We start from the raw sequence: 21,619 nt of genomic DNA, 5'->3' as shown, positions 1-21,619 counted from the left end.
GTGGCGATGCTGAATGGTGAAATACTGCGAGTGTGTGGCATAGGTATAAGATTTGTGAGCCTGAGGATGTTCAAAGTCAGGATGGACAGGGCTCAGAGCACCTGATGGAGCTGCGGTGCCCCTGTTCATTGCAAGGGAGTCCAACTAGCTGACCCTTAAGGGTCTCTTCCCTATCTATGAGATACACAAAAGCTGATTCTGCAGTAACCAAGCTACCAACAGCAGCTGTTTGTCTTAATGTTTGCCAGCACAGATTTTAAAATAACAGCATTGATTACTCATTTGATAGTCACATTACAGTGCAAAGCACATGGAAACGTCCATCAGCTAATTCATTTAATTCTTTGGGCAGACCTGCCAGTATGAAATATTATGCTAACATGACAGAGAGAAGAAAAGCAAAATTAAGACTAGCTGACAAGCCGTGGCAGGAAGTTCTGCTCTCCATCAATTTAGTCCCGTTATTCAATTCTGTTTGGAGATGTCTCCATGACTCTCTGGAGTTTGTTCTTTGAGAAGAAGCAATTAAGTAAGCTCTCCAATGCCAATGTGCATACACTACTCTAGGCCTTTCTTGTTTCTCCATGGATCAACAAGGGTGACAAGCCAGCAGAAGATGATGAAGAGCCTCATCATGCAAACTCATGCATTTTATCCCCCTCACAGATGCACTGACAACTTGCAGCATCATCCATTGAGACGTTGTGAATTTTCAGGGTGTGTTTCTTCCCCACAATGTGCAGTTCATATTTTTCACTGGCCTTGAGCTCCTTCCCATCCTTCATCCACTCCACAGTAGCGCCTGTGTCTGAAAGCTCAGCCTGCAGTTTGGCTTCCTCACGCAGCCGAGCGGAGATCTTTTCTACATCTTTGCTCTTATTGGTAAATCTCACTGCAGCACCTGTCAGGAGCAAAGGCCTCGTTATTTCAATTGATATCAGGCTAACGTGGTCAATGTTTGCTGCAACATCTCTGAAAAAGTATCACCTTCTGTTCCTGCACTCATCATTGTGTCACTGCTGAGCAATTCAAGATATTTCATTTGGTCTTCTTGCCGGATTTACTAAGTAAAAATCAACCAAACATCTCCTTCTACTGATTAAGAATGCTCTAAACATGCTTCTGCAGAGGTTTCCACCCAATGACAAACAGGTCCTCCCATCATGAATGTTTATTTGTTCTATTTTGTCATGCAAAGCTGATTGATAGAGATATTATTGGAATGATTGCTCCCCTACTTCTAAATTATTCCAGTGCAATCAGAAAGGCTGTCTGAACCTGGAGCTGAAAGTACTGCTCTATGGTGATGCAGTGGTAAACCTGGTGACTGAATGCACTGGCCAAGAGCTGTGAACTGCAGACATTCATCAGCTGGAATGAAGCAATCTGGTTCAGATACCAAGCAGCTGGGTAGACTGGCTTACCCTACACTCAGTGCTATCATGTTTAGGTCATTACCGGGACTCACGTCAGTCCATGGGATGCAATTTCAGGTATTTGGTACAGTCAGTGAATGCCTGCAGCCCCAGTTCTAATCATCAGATCACAGCAACTATGCCTTGACTGTAAGAGGAAAGGAGAAGGATCAAAGCAAATACCTCTCACTCTCATCTTGGTGCTGACATCAACATTTTCGGCAACAAATTTCACTTCTGCTCCACCATCATTCTTGGTGATGTTCTTTATGATTAGGCTGTGAGTAGTTGGATTCTCTTGATGATGCAGGTCTCGCTTTCCTGTAAGACTTTACCACTGAGGTACCAAGTGCTGCAACACATTGTTGTAAGATCAGTAGTAAACATGGCATCCCCTCCAGGTACAGCTTCACCAGCTGTTAGGGGGGATTTCACAGCCAGGACTGGTTCTGAGGAAGAACAACATGGATGTCTTCATGCTCTTTAGATGCAAGTCTGGTATCTCATTTAGAGATGGAAGATTAAATCATAGGTACATTTCTACTTCTCCCTTTGCATGAGTGCTGGAAGAAGCACTTCTATGCTTAAGATCTGTTACAGAAAGTTCTGCCTCTTGCACATGTGTGATATCAAAAGATAAGGATATTCATGTCTCTGTCACAGAAACAGAACTTGTATCACTTTAGTGGTAGCTGGAGGCTGACAGGAGAACTAGTAATAAAGGAAAGCCTTTGGTGTGTTAATGCACTACTATCCTTAAAGTCAAAGGAAACATCTTTAGGGAACCAACACAGCTGCTCAGCTCACACTGACCCATTTCCATTGGGGTTTTTGTGCTTACCAAGGTGCACGCTCCCTGGGAATTCCAGAGACGGGCTCTGTCCATGCGCATTGACTGCAGACACTCGGAACTGATCATCAGCCTCTTCAGACAGATTGCTCACCGTGAACTCTGGGATGGGGACATGAGACTCGTGGCACCTCACCCATGTGAAGCCAGTTAGTTTATTGCCTTCCACAATGTAGCCATCGATTGGAATGGGGCGTTGCATCTTCGGAGGGGACCATGCCAGTGTCACTGAGGTTTCTGTTTTATTTTTCACCACGGGGTCAGCTGGGGGCTGGGTGGGAGGTTTTCTGGGAGCTGAACAGAAATAAATACAGAAATATTAGCATAAGGTCATGTAGGCTGGAAAAGACCTTCAAGATCAGCAGACTCAACTTTCAGCATGACCTACTGAGTCCCACCATTAACTACTGTGCTACCTGAGGACATACATGACAAGCTTATTCCTGCAGGTATTTGCATAGTGAATATATTCACCCTCTGGTTGCTTTAGAACATTTTAGAGGTTAAAATCCCATCAGACTTTTTCACTATGTGCAGCCACTGATACAGGCAGGAGGCTGGGAATTACCTGATGGGCTCTAGTTACAGACTACTGACACAGTAAAGGATTGATTTCATTTCATTTTGGCCATCAGAAAGTTTGGTGTCTGGTTTCAGTCACCCATCTAGACTCCAATTATAATCATATGGAGAACAGTGCATTTAGGAGAACTCATCTCATCTTAATAAACCTGAATGAAATCACAGAATCATAGGATCACGGGAGGGCTTGGGTTGGAAGAAACCTTCAAGATCATCCAGTTCTAAACACCCTGCCATGGGCTTGCTGCCCACTAACCAGCTCAGGCTGCCCATCACCCATCCAACCTCGCCTTCAACACCAAGGACAGGCACCCACAGCTTCTCTGGGCAGCCTGAAATGGAAGCAATGAGCCACATGTTGAAGATACTCAAACATTCATGACTGTAGAGAGAGCCAAATACTCCATACATATTGCCTGCCTGGTCAATGGTATTAAAATGCCAACAACAGACTCATCCAGCTCATTGAAAATGGTGTGAACAAGGCGTACAGGATTCATCCAGCAGCTAGTTAGATCTGCAAAGTGTAAAAATAGGAAATCTCAATGCAATGCAATTTTCCCTCATAACATAAATAGACGCATAACTGTTTTGGGGTGCACTGTTACCAGCCTGTCAGTTGCTGTTAGTCAGTGCTAGATGCCAAAGGTCCCACTAACATAGCATGAAGCCGAAAGCTAGACGCTGGAATCAGATCTCCTGACCTTACCATCAGAAAACGAGATGTCATATTTTGCTCAGAGGTGCCTGCTTGTAGGAGGGACAGCTTCCGAGCTTTTTCTGCTCCAGGAACCAGCTCGAGCTTCAGAATTTAAACAGCAGTCAGAAATTAAACTGAGCTTTGTCACCTCCATCAAACAGAAGGAGTGGTTGGGTTCTACAGCTTTCCAAATCACTTAGAAACTGTCACAACAATCAGATGCCTACCTTTTCTTTTTGAACTTGTTAATACATAGAGCTTAATAGCATCAGAATGCCCCAAGCACTTCAGATAACACGACAGCTGTAAACCCTTCCTTAAGGATTCCTTTGTTTAACCACTGAGTAACTGTAATTCAGTGGTGCTGGTGGGAGAAGGGAAGTCCTAATCTTCCCAGATGGTGAATAGAGCTGATGTTCACATGCAGACTGGTGCTGCAGCACAGCCAGAAACCACTCATTTGGGAAACACAGCACCAAGAAAATAATGGGAATAGCTTCATAAAATCAGGCAGCTTCACCCAAATTTCATGTCAGGTCCATTATTCTTCCTATTTTCAGGAAGAAAGGTTTTCCCTTTTTCTTGTAGTTTTATTTTCTCTTCCTTTCATGCAAGCAGCTTTGTAGCTTAAAAAATTGTTTTCTAATCACCTCCTGGTGTGGACAAATCACACAGGTTTGACTCCATGTTTTACATAGTTAGCATTTTATATTTGTTCCACTATGGAACTGTACAGCCATAGAATGGCCTGGGTTGAAAAGGATCTCAAAGATCATCCAGTTCCAACCCCCTGCTATGTGCAGGGTCGCCAACCACCAGACCAGGCTGCCCAGAGCCACAATCCAGCCTTTCCTCATAGGAGAGCTGCTCCAACCCTCTGATCATCACAGTGGCCCCTCCTCTGGACCCACCCCAACAGCACCACAACCTTATTGTCCACAGAAAGCATATAACCCTCATTCAATTGCCCTTCCACTCAGCTTAGAGCACTACTAAAACCAGCATCTTCACCTTAGCTCATCACACTGCTGCAGTTCCTTTTACAAGGATTTCACTGGCAAAAATTAAATCAAAGCCATCACAAGGGATTTAGCACAGTTACGTGTTACTGGCTACGAGAGCTGTCAGCACAGTCACCTGTCAGGCTTTGCTGCTGTTCTCTTTATGTAGAGGCACAACAAGGTTCAGACACCTCACAGTGCAATTCTCACTTGGACTGTAAAGAAAAAGGAGGCTTGAAAAGCAGCGTGTGGAAAACAAAGAAACAAGAATTAGAACAACAGTGGGGCCATGGCACTTGTAGGAATTGTTCTGCCATTAACAGCAGAGCTTTTCAAGAAGTATGAGGGCATTGCAAACCAGACCAGTTTGGACAGATTAACAACTGCAAGTAGTGGGTTCCAAAATTCCAGACATGAAATCAAAGATAGAAAAACTCTTCACATTTTCATCTCTCAATTTTTCGTACATTGTGCATTACAGTGCAAACAAGTCTTCACATACAACTGGGAAGCTAAAGACAAGTCTGACAAAACAGACTGCACAAAAATGATGGATAATTAACAGAGCAAATTGCTCTTTCAAAAACAGAGTTTATGTCTTCTGGTCATAACACTTCAGAAGCCTCAGAGGCTTCTTATCCTTTGTATATTTTCATTAATCGTAGATTTTGTTTTCATTCAATGTGACCTCACTAAACAAATATTGTCTAAGACCATGAGTATCACATAAATGTGCAGATCTCAAGCTGCTCACTTATCTAGTACCCTTGGCATGATGCTTTATTTTCCTCAGCTGATCATCTAGATTGTGCCTGTTGATTGTGCAACAACAGCCTGTTGGTCTCGATTACCTGTGAGAGGCTCTAACTTTGGCCAGGAAAAATCATTTGAGGACAAGTAATTCTCTTGGAATCAGTAAGGCAGTCTTCCCATTCTTTCTTACCAGCACCCATCTTACATGTTAATAAAGGCTTCTGGAAATCAGTTTGAAGATCAAGAAACAATTCAGTTCAAGCATATGCAATCACAGGATTTGTACGTCACCTGCAAAAGTCATTTTATTCTATCCACAATCTCATCCTACATGCAGTTCCTTAGAGGGTTCCTTAGGCACACCAACCCCATGCTCCTATTACAGACCCTTGCATAAGACAGGTGATATACCTACAAGATTATCTACAGCTTAGACTATGAAAACAGGGAGTCTAGCTAGAGAAAATAATCTACCTGTGCTTCTGAGCAATCTGTTAACCACTCTCATACAGTTCAGGCCAATCCAAACAAGATGCAATGACATGTCAGCCACAGAAACAGCTTGATTTTAAGGAGTTTGTTTGGACAAGCCCCTGTTGCATACGGTGGTCAAACATGCATTACTTGGGGGCACATTGTATTTGATTTAACACATCCTCTTACCTTTGGCTTTGCACAGAGTCCAAAGTCTATCAGCTTCAAATTGTCAATCAGCAGATTTTCCCGGTGGATGAGAAAGCAGTCAGGAATGATTTCCACCCAAATGACCAAGGAAACATCTTTTCTCTTCTCTTCTTTCCTGCTGTGGACAGTGGTTCCCAGTCTACTCAAAACTCGCTCGCTCTCGCTGTCTCAGAGGTCTTCACTGACTGCTGGCAAGTTCCCATCTTCCAATATCCCAGGTGGGAAATACTAGCTTGTATCTGTTGGAAAGGACCTGGGGACTAGGAGGACAAGTGGTGAGAGACCACAGGCTGAATGCAAGCCAGCAGTGTGCTCTGACAGAAAAGAAGTACAACAAGATCATCAGCTACATTAAAAAGCAGCACAACCAGACCAGGACAAGTCATTCCTGCTTCAACACTCACTGGACCACATCTACAATACTGTATCTGGTTTTTGGCCAGGAAGGATAACAACCTGAAACAAACTCTGAAGCAAGTTCTATGGATGACCTCCAGCCTGTGCAGGGGGCTGAAGCTCCCACTCAGAGAAGAGAAGCTGGGGAGAATGATCTTTGTGACAGAAAATCCATTGGATGGGGCCAGAGGAATGCATCTCACCCCATACCCTCTGTACAGCCACCATTTGTTTAAAGGATCACTCTTCCTTGAGGCACAAAACTAGAGCAGGTTACACAACAGACTGACACCACAAGGGCTTCTCTCTAGATACAAACTGCAGCAAAGAGCATCACAAAAATGTGAAACCAACACTCAGATCAGATCTGTGTCTCTGCTCCGCTCATTAGGAGCATCATGTTTTACTCCCCTTTCAGAGGAAGATACTTCTTCAAGGATAACAAAATCCAGCTCAGCTACAGAACACAGTACCACATAGCAATAAATATCTAACATTTCCTGTAGGGAAAGAATCCTAAGCACAAGTTATTGTCTGAGTTTCAGCTGGGACTGAATTATCTTCTTCAGTGTCTGATATAATACTACGTTTTCATTCTAGAGAAACAATGGAGGTAGCGCAGTGATGCTTACAGTTGCTGCCAGGCAGCGTTGTACAGAGCCACAGTCAATCTCAGCTGAGAGCCCAAGGAAGTGAGAAGGAACAGAACTAGGACAGCTGACTTAAACTGGCCAAAGGATATTCCATACTATATGACATATTGTGGAAGGAGTTTTGAAGGGGGTATAACTTCATGTAAATCTCTTCCACTACTAGGAGGCTAACTGGACACTGATTGGTAGGTGGTGAGCAATTGCTTTTGCATTCATCATAACTATTATCCTTTTCTCTATCTCAGTACATAATTCTATCTCAACCCATGAGTTCTACTTTGTGTTACTTCTCCCCCCTTCAGTTCTCTCCTGCAGTCCACTGGAATGGAGTGGAGTACTGTAACTCTCTCTGCCAACAGAAAAATAAAAACACATTCATTATTATTTATGGAAGACTGACTGCAGTTCAGGCTCACTGGTTTGAGGTCTCTGGGCATAACCCTGACTGTGAACAGAAGCAATTGCTGAAACAGTCTGTCAAAAAAAGACTGGAGCTTCCTCTTCCAAAAGGCGGTCCTTAGAAACAATGCAATCAAACAGCTTCCCTGTAAGATAAGGTTATCTGAAAATGCATTTAGAGAGTATCAGAGAAAGATAAGTAAGAAAGACAGCACAGAAAGCAGAAACTATTTCTTACCTCTATGACTATAAATATTTCTTTGATGTCTCTCTTACGTGATCCAATGGGCAAACATGTTGATGACTTCAGTTCTTCATGGCATCAATTTCTGTTTTAGCATGAGGCAAGTCATCCTTAAGAGACCATAAAAGCAAGCGATGACATACCAGGTACCACATCTGACTGCTGTGGAACAGAACAAGCACATATGGGACAGTACACAATTCAACATCAACTCAGCAATGACTGACATCACTCCCATAGAAATTCTGAAACAGAGCTGTGAAAAATGAAAAGTAAAACATTCAGCATTTTCATTGGCATTTTGGTAAAGTTGCTGTAATAATGTAACAATAATGTAATGTAATGTAATGATGTAATAACTTCCTCCATTTTAAAGCCAGAGAATTCTGCCCTCTGAACAACCAGCAACAAGATTTGTGGTGCTCTGTTAAACTTTTTCCAGCTCTACAGCATCTTTCAAAAGGCAATGGGCCCAGTAGGCTGCATTCGTATGTACCATCCCACCTGCCCCCGTGTTCTTGAGAACTCCACAACTCCAACAGAAGATATTATCATATTTAAATGCCTTTTGGCTTACCCTTACAGTAACTTTCTCCATGATTTTTAGTGCAACTTTTTCACCAGACAGAAGATGCTGCCCGAGTTTTACCTTGGCAAAACCACCTACAAATCAAAACACAGATGCTTAAAGTTGAGTGTGAATTCTTCTCTAATATAATATTACAATTTCCAACTGGTTTAAAAAACGAATTTCAAATTTATACAAATGAAACCTGACTTAGAGAACTGACAAGAGCTGTTAATCTATTCTCAGATTAATTCTAGAGTGGTGAGACAGACTGTTAGGCGTGCTGTTTCTGTACAAAGATGACACTTACCCGTTCCAACTGTTTCATGGAATTCCTAGTACTTGAGAATTTCCTCGTAGTCACTGACAGACATCCTGAAATGTGCAAGAACTGAAGATCCTCCAAGCACGTGCAATGAGGAAGTGCCAGCAGTGTTCACATCCTACTTAGGACATATTCTTAGAGGCAGAAGGGACACTCGTGGCAGATCCAGCAATGCTCATCTTCTCACCAACGTGCATCCCCCTCTCACCCAGCAACAACAAAACACAGTGCATGAAGCTGGCTTCACTTAGGTTAACAATATGGAACATCCCTCAGGGCTTTGTGCCACAGAGCAGTAGCAGGGCTGGACTACAGCTTGAGGAAGCAGTGGAAGCCTTTCCCTGTATGGTTACAGTGTCCCTGCACGCACCCCACAGCCAGAGCGTTGCAAGCTGAGCTGTCTTGCTGTTTCTTGTACTCATCCCAATCTCTGCGAATGAAAACTCAGAATTCAGTCAAGGCATTGATTGAGCACGAGCGTGCCTTTATTCAATAGGAAAAAGGAGGGGGTGTGAGGTCTGGAGGAAAGATGGGACTCATTCTCTGTTGTCTGACGAGAGTGTCTCAGAAGTCGTGCTGTTGCCCGGAGCCTGGGACTCTTGGCCTGATTCTACCTCCCCCTCCAAGATGTTTGGCTTCTCCTCTGTAATGCTGACCTGAGCCTGCATGGTTGTGCTGCTGTCGGGGCACTCGTGCTGTGCTTGGGCTGGGCTGTCCTCGAAAGGCACTCGGTTCAGGCTGGTGCCTGAGGAGTCTGGCAGGCTCAGGTCAGCAGCTTCAACAGGTATGGGATGAACGAGAGCTTCAACGATGATGGCATTCTTCTCTTTATAACTGATGTTATACGGAAGGCTTTCATCTGAACTGCAGCATCCTGTGCTTAGTAACAGTTCTTCATTGATGGAATCACAGGATGCTGCATCGTAACATGCCTGGCGTCTTGGAGATATACAAGGGCTCGGGTCACCTAGGAAGGAGTAGACGCACAGCAGTTAGTGTCAAAGTTTCACAAGATGAATCATGAAACAGGTTCTTGACATTTGGCTATGCAGTGATGGTGGGCAGAAGCAAATAGGCTTCTAGCAACAGTGTCACTGTCTTGAAAGTGATCCTCGTGCAGGTCCAGCTCTTGTGTTGACAAGAGACTCATTTGGGAAAGACAGGGGTCAACTGAAGATGTCAGGCACAGGCTTGAATGCCAGAAGGATGTACAAGCCCACTGAAAGCATGAATTCTACCTGTGTTGCTGACAAGCAGTGATTTGAAAGCTGGATTTGCACCCTTACCTGCCAGGACCAAGACTTCAGCTTCAGAGGGCTCCCTGGCACTGCTCTGCAGTTGGTGTTTGGCCACAGGGGATGGTTTGCCCAGGCAGAAGCAGGAACGCCAACTGCAAGCTGCTGACTCTGCCCTCTTACTGGAAGAACTCATTCTGCAGAGAAAACAGAGCATGCTGTCAGTCGTGGTGCAGGGTGAGGGAAGAGCTGCACCGAACCCTTGCCAATAGTTGCCTGTTCCTGGCAGTGCCTGGTTTCTGCTGAAACACAGCTTAGAAAAGCGCTCTGTTTCAAACAGCAGAGGATGCTTCCATTCCTACAGCTCAGCCCTCAAGTCCTGTTGGCTAAATACCTCTCAACGATGTCAAGCAGGGACATGGATCCCGAGAATGTTGGAGGCTCAGGCTGCTTCGCTCTCCTGGGGCAGGCCTTCAACAGGGAACGAAGGCAGGAGATGAACTTGCCCCGTTTCTTTGGCTCTGCGCAACAAAACAAAAAAACAAGTTCATTTCAGCCCTGGCTCGGTTGGACGAGGCCGAGTGCAATACATTCAACAGAACACGTAACAACAGAAAGCATGTTCCAAACAAAGACACGCAAGAACGGATTTTCCCCATCCCTGGAGATGCCCAAGGAGCTTAATGCAGTTCTCTTTCTAAGCTTGCTCAACTCGGGCATTAATGAACCCCCTGAAAGCCACGTTCAGACCCCATTTTACTAACCCGCATTGTCAAATGTAAAATACGCACCTGGCTTTGGCAATGAATGTAGGATGGACTCGGGCAGTTTTCCCCTGATGAGTTCCACGCACTCACCAGGGAAAAAACCAACCTGTAATAAGAACAAAAAGACAGGTGGGCATTAGCCCAAGCCCAGAGCCAAAGGGAAGGTCCTCTGACACCGACACAGGGCAACTGTTTGCATCCAGAAGCCATCCTGTGCAGGCAGAGCAGCTCCAACCGGAGATTCCCGACTCTACTGAAGCTGTGCTCTCTAGTCAAAAATGTGTGCCTACCTCAAAGCCACGCTTGCCTCTCCAAAAGGGGCTCATCTCCTTTGGTGGCATATCAACAATGCACACGATGTCTCCAACCTGCAAAAGATTGAAACATCAATCCCAGCTTCAGCACAGCTAAAACAAAAGCCTTCTTCTACGACACAAAATATGAGAGTATTCCCGAGGCGTTCACACTCTATACTAATTCTGTGCACAACAACAAGGAACACCTGGAACTGCTTACCTCCAGAGAGAGCTCATCCGGCCCCTGGGCGACGTGGCTCCTAATAACATGGGCTGCCGCAATCGCTGGTACGTTTAAAGATGACATAGCACGCACCAGCTGCGGCTCCCGCATGTTATCAGCCTGCAAAACAGAGCACAGGCCGTGGTCAGGGCACTGAGGACAAACCAGGAGGATTTCAAGGTGAGGAGCACATCTGCAAAGAAAGCTGCAGCAAATGCGCTCCGTCCTTATCAGGAGCACTTCAGAAGGAGCTGCACGTCTCATCACAGTTATTTCCCTTTCTGGCGTGCATAGCCAGGCCATGCAAAGATGCATCTCTCTCTACCCAGACTAATCAGCAATGGCACTGGCACAGACAAGTGGCCAGGCCCTTTTTGGCCCATTCTTTCCTGCAGGAGAGTACACCTGCAGCTCCTTCTAATGGCACAACACAGGGAAAAAAGACCGGCCAGAGCTTCATACTGTACCTCCGTCGCCGCCAACTCAGGCTCACGGCTGATCCCACTGCACGCAGCACCCATCACAGCAAGTGTGAACAGCTGGAACAGAGCAGAAACACACTTCTGTTTTCTCTATTCACACAGCACAGTATGGACAGACTTCTTCAGAGCTACCCGCGCATACCCTGCGGCAAAACCATGCGGGGGGACAAAACACGGCACGTACCTGGCAGTGAGATCACCTCAAGCTATCTGCAGCAGTTCCTTGTCGCTTTGCTCAAATGAAATGAGAGCAAAAGCTGCACCGAGGCAGTGGGCGGAGGGTGAGGAGAGGAGAGAGAAAGAGCAGGTCAGTGAGCAGGGCTAAGACAGTCATGGAATAACACACACAGCACAACTGTCCCACCCACTTGCTGCAAGATATGCTGAGTCTCAGGCTACGTGATGCCTGTCCGCCCAGCAACTTTACAATGCTTCCACTACTGAGCAAAGACGATGGAAGAAGCACGGGACAGGTGCCAACTTTACTGATACCCCCTTTGGAACGTGTATACTGGGGAAAATTACGTCTGATGGTCAAGAGTAAGCAATACGGTGCTGTGAGCTCAAACAGCCAGCAGTTCTCAACACCTCACTGCCCACCCATCCATCCCACGTCAGCTCAGCTTACCTACAAGCTGCTGCACACGACGGTGAGAAGAAAAAGCACTAAAGATACTAACTAAAGCCACTAACTAAAGGCACTAACTAACTAACGGCACTAACTAACTAAAGGCACTAACTAACTAACGGAACTAACTAACTAACGGCACTAACTAACAACAGTAACTAACTAACAACGCTAACTAACAACACTAACTAACTAACAAAACTAACTAACTAACAAAACTAACTAACTAACGGCACAAAAGGCACAAGAACAACAAGACAACCAACCACTCCGACCACTAGCTCACCCACAAAGGAACACAGAACGCACCGCTCCTCCCCTCATTCCAGCCGCTTATGACATCACCAATGGCCAACAGCCTGGTCCACCATGACCCCCCACAAGGCGGGGAGCCAAGACCACGTGGTCACATCTGATTCCAACACGGCACCACAACATTCCAGGACTCAGTGTGGGCTTGGAATTCTATCCTGGTGTGGCAGCGCAATGGGAGGTGTTAGGGCACAGCTGAAGAGCTGACAGACAACGGACGTTTCCAAAGGAGGGTGCCAGATTAACTCTCAGCATTCTCTTGCGGGGCTCTTAGGAATGCTTCAAACCCATTTTCACTGCCTAGCTCATTTCTAGAAAGTCCAGTTGAGAAATGCTCACTTTGTCTGGGGAACGCCTCTATGCATCATGAATGAAAAATAAAATAAAATGGGCACGCGACCCTATGAAACTTACCTCTCTGCTCTTGCTGTCAGCCAGACACCTCAGATGAGCATGACGTGTCCCTGCTCCTGAATGAAGATTCACCCAAGTCTGTGTTCCTCTCTGCTCCATCTCTGGGTCTAAAAGAAACGCAGACAGAGATGATTACAAGATCCTTTGTGCAGACGAAAGACAAGGGTGCACACGAATTCTGTTTAGCAAGAAATACTACATTCCCAATGGTAGTACTTGAATCCTCCTTTGGGGCTGGAGCTCAACAGGTCAACACATCAGAAATAACACAAAGTGCATCTGGAAGACGTGTCTCAAAGCCCAGAAAATCCAACACGGGAGGGGGCTGGACAGTGGACCACAAGTGTCCATTTCCATTGCAGCTCCCTGTAGAGAACAGCAACAATCAGCAGGCGTGAATCAGTTCATTCACAAGCTGCACAATGACTCTGTTCTTTACATGATAAAGAAACACACAGAGATTCCTGACCAAAAAGTTGGGAGTTAATAACGACCAAAGAGGTTCCTGTTCCTACGCCTCATCCTCTCACCCCAACTCCTGGGTGATGCCCACAGGCTTCAAGTAAGCTCTCAAATCCATTGAACTCCAGTCACAGAACTCCATCAAAAAGGATGTCACACATGTGACACTTACATACATTTTGCATCAGAAACAGTGACGCCAGCAGGGGCAGAGAGGTGACTGTCCCCCTGTACTCAGCACTGGTGAGGCCACAACTCGAATTCTGTGTCCAGTTTGTGGCCCCTCACTGAGAAAAAGAAACTGAGGCATTGGAACGTGTTCAAAGAAGGGCAACAAAGCTGGTGAGGGGTCTGGAGCACAATGGGGCCATATGAGGAGAGGCTGCAGGAGATGGGAATGTCCAGCCTGGAGAAGAGGTGGCTCAGGGGAAACCTCATTGCTCTCTATAACTTCCTGAAGGGAGGTTGCAGTGAGCTGGGGGTCGGCCTCTTCTCTCGTGTCATTACTGATAGAACTAGAGGGAATGTTTTCAAGCTGCGGCAGGAGAGGTTCAGGCTGGACATTAGGAAATATTACTCCTCAGAAAGGGTGGCCAGGCACTGGAATGGACTGAGCAGGGAGGTGGTGGAGTCACCCACCCTGGGGGTGTTCAAGGAACGTCTGCAGAAATCCCTGCTGAAATCCTGACCTCTGCCACAGGTGGCTGAGTGACACAAAAGCTGTGTCCTTGGTTCCCGGCCTTACCTTCACTTGCTGTTCATCTTTCTCTGCAGCTCCTGTTCTGAATAGTCTTCTTATATTCCCATGTGATGTACCCTGAAATACATCATTTAGTGAGTCTGAACAAAACATAAGACATTAATTGGAACTGTGAAGAAATGTTTTTTGCACTTTACTTGGAGAATGTTCCATCCTATAACTTCTGCTCTCAATTGTAACACATGATTTTTTATAAAAAGAAACAGCAAGTCAGCTCTTCAGTGTGCATATTGATGAAACTTGGTGAAATACAACTTTAGAAAAAGGCAATTTGAAAATTTAAATATTCTTATCAGAATCTCTGCTATTAGTTACCGTTCCAATGTTCTGATTTGATGATGATTCTCTCAGAGCTGTTTTGTCACTCGCCACCTCAAATGCACTTCAAGTGCTTTAGGAGCATCACTGGAATTTTGAATAAACTCGATATATTTTAGGAAAGCTGCTACAGATGCACGACTGCAGTACTTTGGAAAAATATAATCTTGATTGAACGCTGAACAGTGTTATTTAATTATAATCCAGGTAATTAAATTCATTAAACCAAGGGAATCACCTCCCAGTCAGTCAGCTCCCACCAGGGAAAACGCTTCCCTGCCAAGCAGATGCAACCAACACAAGCTGCTACATCACTCTAGGGCCCCACTGAATCTTCCCAAGGGGTCTCCAAAGGCTTCACTGTTGACTTCTGGGAAGCTGGAAACACTCACATGGAAACCAGTGCCCCCTAATGTGCCCCAGAGGTTTCTCAGGGCCCTGCAATTAGCTCTACAGACATCCAGACATGCCCCAGAGCAAGTATGTGTGCTGTAGGGAGCCCAAGAGACATTCCAGAGTATGCTAGTACTCCTCAGTGCGCTCAAGGGTTCTTCACCTGTCTCTAAATATGCCATACTTGACTTTGTTTTCTCTTCTGGAGCTTAGTTCTCAGCTTTGCTTTCTCATGCCATTTATCATTCAGTTTAGAGATTATTTTAACTAAAATATTTTAATCCACCATATTTTCTGAAAACTAAGAATTGATCCCGCTCAAGGAAACAGAAGAGAAAAACATCACCCACAGGCTGCAGATATTTACCTCGACTTCTCTACATGCCATCCCCAGTGTGCTTTTCAACTCACCTTGCACAGTGACCCTGGCTTTTGTTTAAGAGTCCTCTGTCTCACAGGTGTACTCCCCGCTGTCCTTGGCGGTAGAGTCATGGATGATCAGAATGGCCCCAGTTCCCTCCTGCTGCAAGTCGTACTTCTGGCTTTTTCTGATTGCTTTGCCATCCTTGTACCACCTGATGTTCACATCTGGTTTCGACAGCTCACAGCTCAGCCCTACTGCTGCTGTCTTATCCTCCAGCTGTTTTGTTACCTCCGTAGGTTTTTCTGAAAGAAAACATGCTTTTTGAGTAACATACACTTAGGGTAGGATGCCTCTCTCAAAATACACGCATCTACATGCTGGAGATAAGTTAGAGAGGCACTTGCAACAGACGCCATCCTACAGCCAGCAGTAATCTGTAAAGTACAGACAATAGAATTCCAGGCACCATTAATTCTCTCTTAAATCTACCCCATTGAGGATGATGAACCATGTCTGAAAACTGCCTCTTCCTTCTCTCCACTGATCACACTGGGAGCCTCAGATGATGCTCTCAGATGCACATGTTCTAGATAGGAATTTGTTGTACAGCTAGATGATGTGAAGGCCATCCCTTCAGCTTATACTTAGAGGATATTTGCTCCCACAGTTGCCTCAACAGATCATTCCTGATTTACTGGTAATGGAACAAGCTGTAGTGAGATGCTCATTGCCAACACTACCCCAGTGCTTTGGGTATTTCTCACATTTGTGTAAAATGGTTCCTCCTTTTACTTATTTTTAAGAGAAATTCTCAGTGCTTCAAGGTTCAAGTAGAAGGTTGCTATTCACTTTAACCATATTATGAGTTAGCTCTCATGACAATCTTATCAGAAGACAGTTGAAGGAATCAGACCCCAGAATCTCTCCCATCTCATTACCTTTCACAGACAGAGAGGCTTTGGAGGCTAGACCACGGGCAATAAAAACGACTTCCCCAGAGTCAGTAGGAGTCACACTTTTGATAAGGAGAGTCTCTTACCAACCCACGTTAGAAGCTTTAAATCGCCCACCACTTTCCACTGTGCTTCCATTCAGTGTCCACTTGAACTCATCAATGCTTTCATGGGACAGAATGCATTCAAAAGTGCAATCTTCTACCTCCTGGATTTCAGTGTTTTTCAGCCGTTTGCTAATGCCAATATTCAGCTCTGGAAGATAAGAGATAGGTTAGTATGAGGTTTAGATGGAGAAAAGGCATTCGTGACCAATGTGAGTAGCAGTACTGGTGTTTGAACTCAGGATTTGCAGATCATGGCTGCGTTCCTCACTGATGTATTCTCTAAGACATTCTCCACTCAGAATTACCAGAAAGCTATAAAAAAAAAGAGACGTGAATCTCTTGGCTTTGCTCTGGAAGAACTACAAGGAGAGCAGCTCAGTCCATGGAGCACAATGAAGATTCAATGAGCTACAGAGGGAAAAACCTAACAGAGAGGACAACTCTAGGATGCTGCGTGAGAAAAAGGGTTTTGCCTACGACAAGACATTAAATGTTTCTATTAGCTAATTTGTTACCATCCTACCCCTACTGGTGTTCAAACCATTTCTCCATTTTAGGGATGTTTAGAAAGGAAACATTTCCAGGACATTCTTGACGTTTTTTGTGATTTTCATGGCAAAAGGAGATACATTTACATCAAAAGCAATGGGAATTTTCCAGACATCACTGCGCTAAATTGCAGTAATACACTTCTATTGTAGAAACTATTAAGGCTCGTGGGGGAATATGTGTAAGACATAGTGACCACACTGAATGTGCTTTCAGCACTCCTTTATTTTCCACAGTACTTACCCTGAACGCCGACCTTTGACTTGGCAACATCAGTGCCAATATCACAGGTATAGAAACCTGCATCTGACTTCTCGAGGTCATGGATAAGGGGACATAGGGTCTTCCCAGACTGTACCAGCTCATACTTGTTGCCAGAAGAGAGCACAACACCGTCCTTTTTCCACACTGGTTTGACCTTCTCTTTAGAGACTTCGCATTCCAATTTAATGGAGGGAAGATTTAGGTTGGATGTTAGGGGAAAGTTCTTTACTAGAAGGGTGGTTAGGTCCTGTAACAGGCTGCCCAGTGAGGTTGTGGATGCCCCGTCCTTGGAGGTGTTCAAGACCAGGTTGGACGGGGCCCTGGGCAACCTGATCTAGTAAATGTGTATGTTTGGTGGCCCTGCCAGGCAGGGGGGTTGGAACTACATGATCCTTGAGGTCCCTTCCAACCCGGGTAATTCTGTGATTCTGTGATTCTGTGATTAATCACACCCCGCTCCTCACCAAAAACATCATCCAAGGACTTCACGAAGACAGCAGGCTTCTCTGCAATTAAACAGGCAAAACAGAACAACGTGATACAGAAGTTGAGACATTTCCAGTTGCTTTCAGCTTTTTAAGGAGAGATCAATAAATCTTTACCAGTACTGACAACACCAATATAGAACCTAAAGCGGTTTCATGTCTCTTGACAGAATGCGCTTTAAGGAATTCTGAACTAATCAGTAGGAGAATACAGGGAACAGGAGGGACAGCCTGCATTGCTGTGGGTGGGACTGATATCATATGAAGTAATTGGGATGCAGCTCTTCTAAAGCTGGAGAGCTGGCATTGCCCTCACATGGAGCAGAGCTCATACAGCAGGCCACAGGATTAAGAGGATAAGCTGATCTCTCCCTGCAGTCATAAATCCTTGGAGACAACAGCATTGACACTGCATGGCACTGAAGCAGTAAAAAAATTGCTCCTGTAACTCTTCTTGTGTTAAGTAAAATGATGATAAAAAGCAATGGAATGCTTTGGCAGGACACCAAAACCATCCTCCTTCGTTGATATCTGCTGCAATGGAACCTTCCACTGGAAGAAAGCCCCTGATAACTTGTCACCCCAGAGAGGTGAGCTTTAGAAGCAGGATTGCTTCACAATAGAATGAACTGGAGCTCCTTAGCATCTCTTACATCCAGGAGGGTTGTGACCAGACCCACCTATCACCTTCAGGCGCGCGCTTTCTGACACCTTGTCTGACTTCACTGTCACTGTGCCAGCATCTTCAGGCTTAACCTGACTCATTGTCAGTGTGCAGCAACTGCCAACGTTCTTGATGTCATTGTAATTGTTGGTGTAAAGGAGGTTGCCATTCAGAAACCATTCCACGTCCTCGTCATCATGGGACAGCTCGCAGGAGAAGACAGCAGAGCTCTCTTCTTCAGTTTCCACATCATGCAGGTGCTTCGTCACTTCTACATTGCGAGCTGTGGGGAAACAAGGTGAACTGTTACAAAAATAAGAACCTTAAGAAGAGAAATCTGAGGTGAAATAGGACATGGAAGAGGCCACCCTCCATGCTCATACCTTCAGCTGTCAGCGTGGCCTAAGTCTCTGCAATTTCTGCCTTGCACTTGTACACACCAGCATCATCGGGCTTCAGCTTCAGAATCTTGAGCTCTGCTGAATGCTTATCCCTCTTGATCTTGTACTTCTCAGAGGGCTCGATGGGTGGGTGGCCCTTGAACCATTTCACAACCTTTGGAGAAGGCCTGAAGTCACAGGACAGGATGACAGAATGACGTTCCAAAGCTGTCTTGTCCTCCAACTTCCTGGTGATTTGTAAATGGTAATCTGCAAAACAGGGGTGGAAGAGAAGAAAGGATGAGGACAATTGGAAGAAGAGGAAAGTCTCTTGCGTGTATTCCATTCCAATTAATTCCATGTTCACAATTGTTCTTTGAACCACTCTAAAGATAAAACAAACGATTGCCTATAGGGAATGCCATTGACTACATTTCTATAAAGTAATACTGTATATTATCTACTAAATGCAAGGTCCAGCTCTTGTTCTGTGCTTATTAAATTGCTCCCAGTTGAGGCTTTTTTTCAAATAAGAGTGAGTTGAAAATATAACAAGTACTTTAGGATGTGAATGGAGACTCTTACGCTGGGGACAACAGCAGATAAGAAGCCTGGAAGTTTCCTTCAGATGAAATCAATGACAAACTGCATCAAATTTAGGTGCTACCAAACTTAAACTTGTCTAGTTCAGAAATACAATTAATTCCACCTGATTTGACTTCTTTGGTATAGCCAAGGACAAAATCTCAGCTCTGTAGGTCTGAATAGTAAGCACATCACAACTATTCAAACAGATCTTTTACTGAGATGCAGCTGTCTTATTTAGTGTCCAACGACTTTTAAAAGGAAATGGAGCAGACCCTCCAGAAAACACACAATATTTCAAAGACTGCAGTGAAGGAAGACTGTACGTTAATTAATTCTTCATCTTCATGATGTAAATCAAGCCAGGATACGTTACCTCTGATGAGCAGATTGGCTGTGGATTTGGATTTGCCACTTGAGAACTGAATGGTGCCTGTCATATCAGTGGTGGTTTTCGGTATGGTCAGCCGGTGGATGGTGCCTTCTTGCTGCATAATCAAGTTTCTGCCAGCCTGTAAGATTTCTTCACGCAGATACCACTTGGGAGGTTTCATAGAAGGAATGGATATCTCGCATTCAAATTTGGCTTCTTCAGGCTCAGTCACATCCTCATCACACAGCTCCTTTACTAGATTAATGGATTGCTCTTTAAGAAGGATGGAACAAGAGAAAGCAGAGATTTAGAAGGAATATAAAAAACCCATACATTATCACCCTACTTACTCATGTCAGCATTACTGCACATGAACACTACACCTATCAGCTCAAAATGCCTTAAAACATCATTAAAAAAGTAGTAGAAAGAAAGGAAAGTTGTTAAGAAGTCAGACAATAAGACTGACAACCTGAAGAGAGCCCAGATCTTCTGATTCCCAGTCCAACATCCAAATCAAATCATGACCTTCCCATCTCGATATCAAACTCCTCGCATTACGAAATGGAATAGAGGATCAGTGAAACACAGACATTGATAATTACTTTGGTTAAATACAGCAACGTAGCTCTGAACAACAAGTTTTCTCCTAGTAAAGGTCTCTGTAGCTCAAATGTAATGACTCTACTTAGGAGAAATTCATTTTCCAGGATGTTCTTGCCCTTATAATTGTAACAGTGGCAAAGCTGGGGACTGAACTCTTGAGTACTGTGCTAACTCAAATGTCTCCCTTTTCTTTACCACACTTAACATCATATATATACCCTAACATTGTATATATTAAAAAAAAAACACAACCTGTGCTCATTTCAAACATACAGAGAAGAAGAAGAAAAATTCAAGCTATGTTTTTATCCCTCAACGTTCAAACACAAATCTGAAGTCTAAAGGTAGAAAATCAACTTCCTAAGAAAATCGCCTGTTTTACTTAGCAAAGTAAATCCCAAAAGACAAACTGGATATTTTGTGGGCAGAAAGGCAGGTAGGTTGGAGCTTTTATTTCTCTGAAAGGTCATGGTGGTGTTTAACTTCCTTGACATTAAAGCAAAGGATGTTAGCTGGTTTATAACATAAGATAATTTAAGCAAAATCATCATCAGAAGCATAATTACCTTTCACTGTAAGATGGGCACGAGATTCTGCCTTTTCTGCTACAGATTTTATTTCTGCGGCATCCTTGACTTGGACACGTGTGTAAGTCAGCGAGTAGGTCTTTCCTGAAGCAGAGAACCACAGAGTCACTAAGGCTGGAAAAGACCACTAAGGTCATCTAGTCCAACCGCCAACTCATCCCTACCAAACTGTGCTCTTGAGAGCAAACCCACAACTACACTTGGCTTCCTTGAGCAAACAGCTCTGAGGCACATGGCCAGGCTGAGCATCATCCATCTGGTTTCACAGCATCACTGCCTGTTCTCTCATGTCAATGAAACCAGCCATTCCCCCACATCCACATCCCACCAAAGCTGCTTAGTGTTCCCAAAGCAAATGCTCACCAGTTGTTTCCAACTTGAAGGTCATCTTCTGGCCAGCAGCCTCGCAGATGTATTCTCCAGCATCTTTCTTCTCCAGCTGCTCCACAACCAGACGCCGTGTTTTGCCCACAGATTCCATTCTGAACTTTCTGGAGGAGGCAAGCAGTCTTCCATCCTTGGATCATTTTACTTAGATTGGATCCTGTGCTACTTCACAGCTGAGGGAGGCACATGCTGCCAGGGCAGCACTCAGCTCTTTCTGCACCTTCTCCTGGTTTATAAACACAGGTTTTGGCTCTGAGGGAAGAAAAGAAAAAGTATTGACTGAGGGACTGAAATGAGACCATCTTGCAGGTTTGTATGTACAGCTTGGAACAGGTTTAGGTTACCACTTGTGCCCAAACTAATAGCCTTCACTAGAGAATATCAGCTCTTCTGTTGAAACTAAGTGTCAAATCTAGGCAAGAAAGAACCTAGGAACTGAAGGAACCAAGAGGGTC

General features: G+C 44.7%; 2 protein-coding genes and 1 long non-coding RNA gene across 5 annotated transcripts; all 3 read right to left on the bottom strand.

Annotated features, from left to right (window-relative positions):
• Positions 1-392: 392 nt before the first annotated feature.
• On the bottom strand, positions 393-4,249 carry LOC146754950 (myosin-binding protein C, cardiac-type-like). 2 transcript variants are annotated; one of them, XM_085526598.1, is made up of 2 exons: positions 2,257-4,249; positions 393-901 (listed from the first exon to the last, which is right to left on the bottom strand). In XM_085526598.1, exons 1-2 carry the CDS (start codon positions 2,465-2,467, stop codon positions 633-635), a joined length of 480 nt encoding a protein of 159 aa, XP_085382724.1. In that variant the 5' UTR covers positions 2,468-4,249; the 3' UTR covers positions 393-632. The 2 variants fall into 2 exon arrangements, 1 of the variants encoding a protein (XP_085382724.1); XR_014938548.1 differs by lacking the exon at positions 393-901 and adding an exon at positions 1,544-1,767.
• An 8,688-nt stretch (positions 4,250-12,937) lies between these two features.
• Positions 12,938-15,827, bottom strand: LOC146754949 (uncharacterized). Of its 2 annotated transcripts, none has more exons than XR_014938527.1 (3): positions 15,272-15,819; positions 14,135-14,206; positions 12,938-13,034 (listed from the first exon to the last, which is right to left on the bottom strand). It is a non-coding gene; the product is annotated as an uncharacterized LOC146754949 (long non-coding RNA). The 2 variants fall into 2 exon arrangements; XR_014938528.1 differs by lacking the exon at positions 12,938-13,034 and adding an exon at positions 13,208-13,293 and having other exon boundaries at positions 15,272-15,827.
• Positions 15,828-17,817: 1,990 nt separating this feature from the next.
• Positions 17,818-20,935, bottom strand: LOC146754948 (obscurin-like). Its single transcript, XM_085526501.1, has 5 exons — positions 20,932-20,935; positions 20,757-20,861; positions 19,588-19,857; positions 18,630-18,896; positions 17,818-18,529 (listed from the first exon to the last, which is right to left on the bottom strand). Exons 1-4 carry the CDS (start codon positions 20,933-20,935, stop codon positions 18,649-18,651), a joined length of 627 nt encoding a protein of 208 aa, XP_085382627.1. The 3' UTR covers positions 17,818-18,529; positions 18,630-18,648.
• Between the last annotated feature and the right edge of the window lie 684 nt (positions 20,936-21,619).

Source organism: Coturnix japonica, chromosome 37 (genome assembly GCF_054131305.1).
Source record: "Coturnix japonica strain WE chromosome 37, WE-NBRP24, whole genome shotgun sequence".
NCBI lineage: Eukaryota > Metazoa > Chordata > Aves > Galliformes > Phasianidae > Coturnix > Coturnix japonica.
Note: the sequence above shows the minus strand (reverse complement) of the source record. Positions and strands in the feature narration are given on the sequence as shown.

Bases quoted from the DNA above. Each gene is read 5' to 3' on its own strand.
- LOC146754950 (XM_085526598.1), bottom strand. From the start codon at position 2,467: ATGCAACGCCCCATTCCAATCGATGGCTACATTGTGGAAGGCAATAAA. The intron at 902-2,256 runs GTAAGCACAAAA...TGCTCCTGACAG, and splicing joins CCCAGGGAGCGTGCACCTTG to GTGCTGCAGTGAGATTTACC.
- LOC146754948 (XM_085526501.1), bottom strand. The intron at 19,858-20,756 runs GTAATTATGCTT...TCCTTCTTAAAG, and splicing joins TGCCCATCTTACAGTGAAAG to AGCAATCCATTAATCTAGTA. The intron at 18,897-19,587 runs GTAACGTATCCT...CCTGTTTTGCAG, and splicing joins AGCCAATCTGCTCATCAGAG to ATTACCATTTACAAATCACC.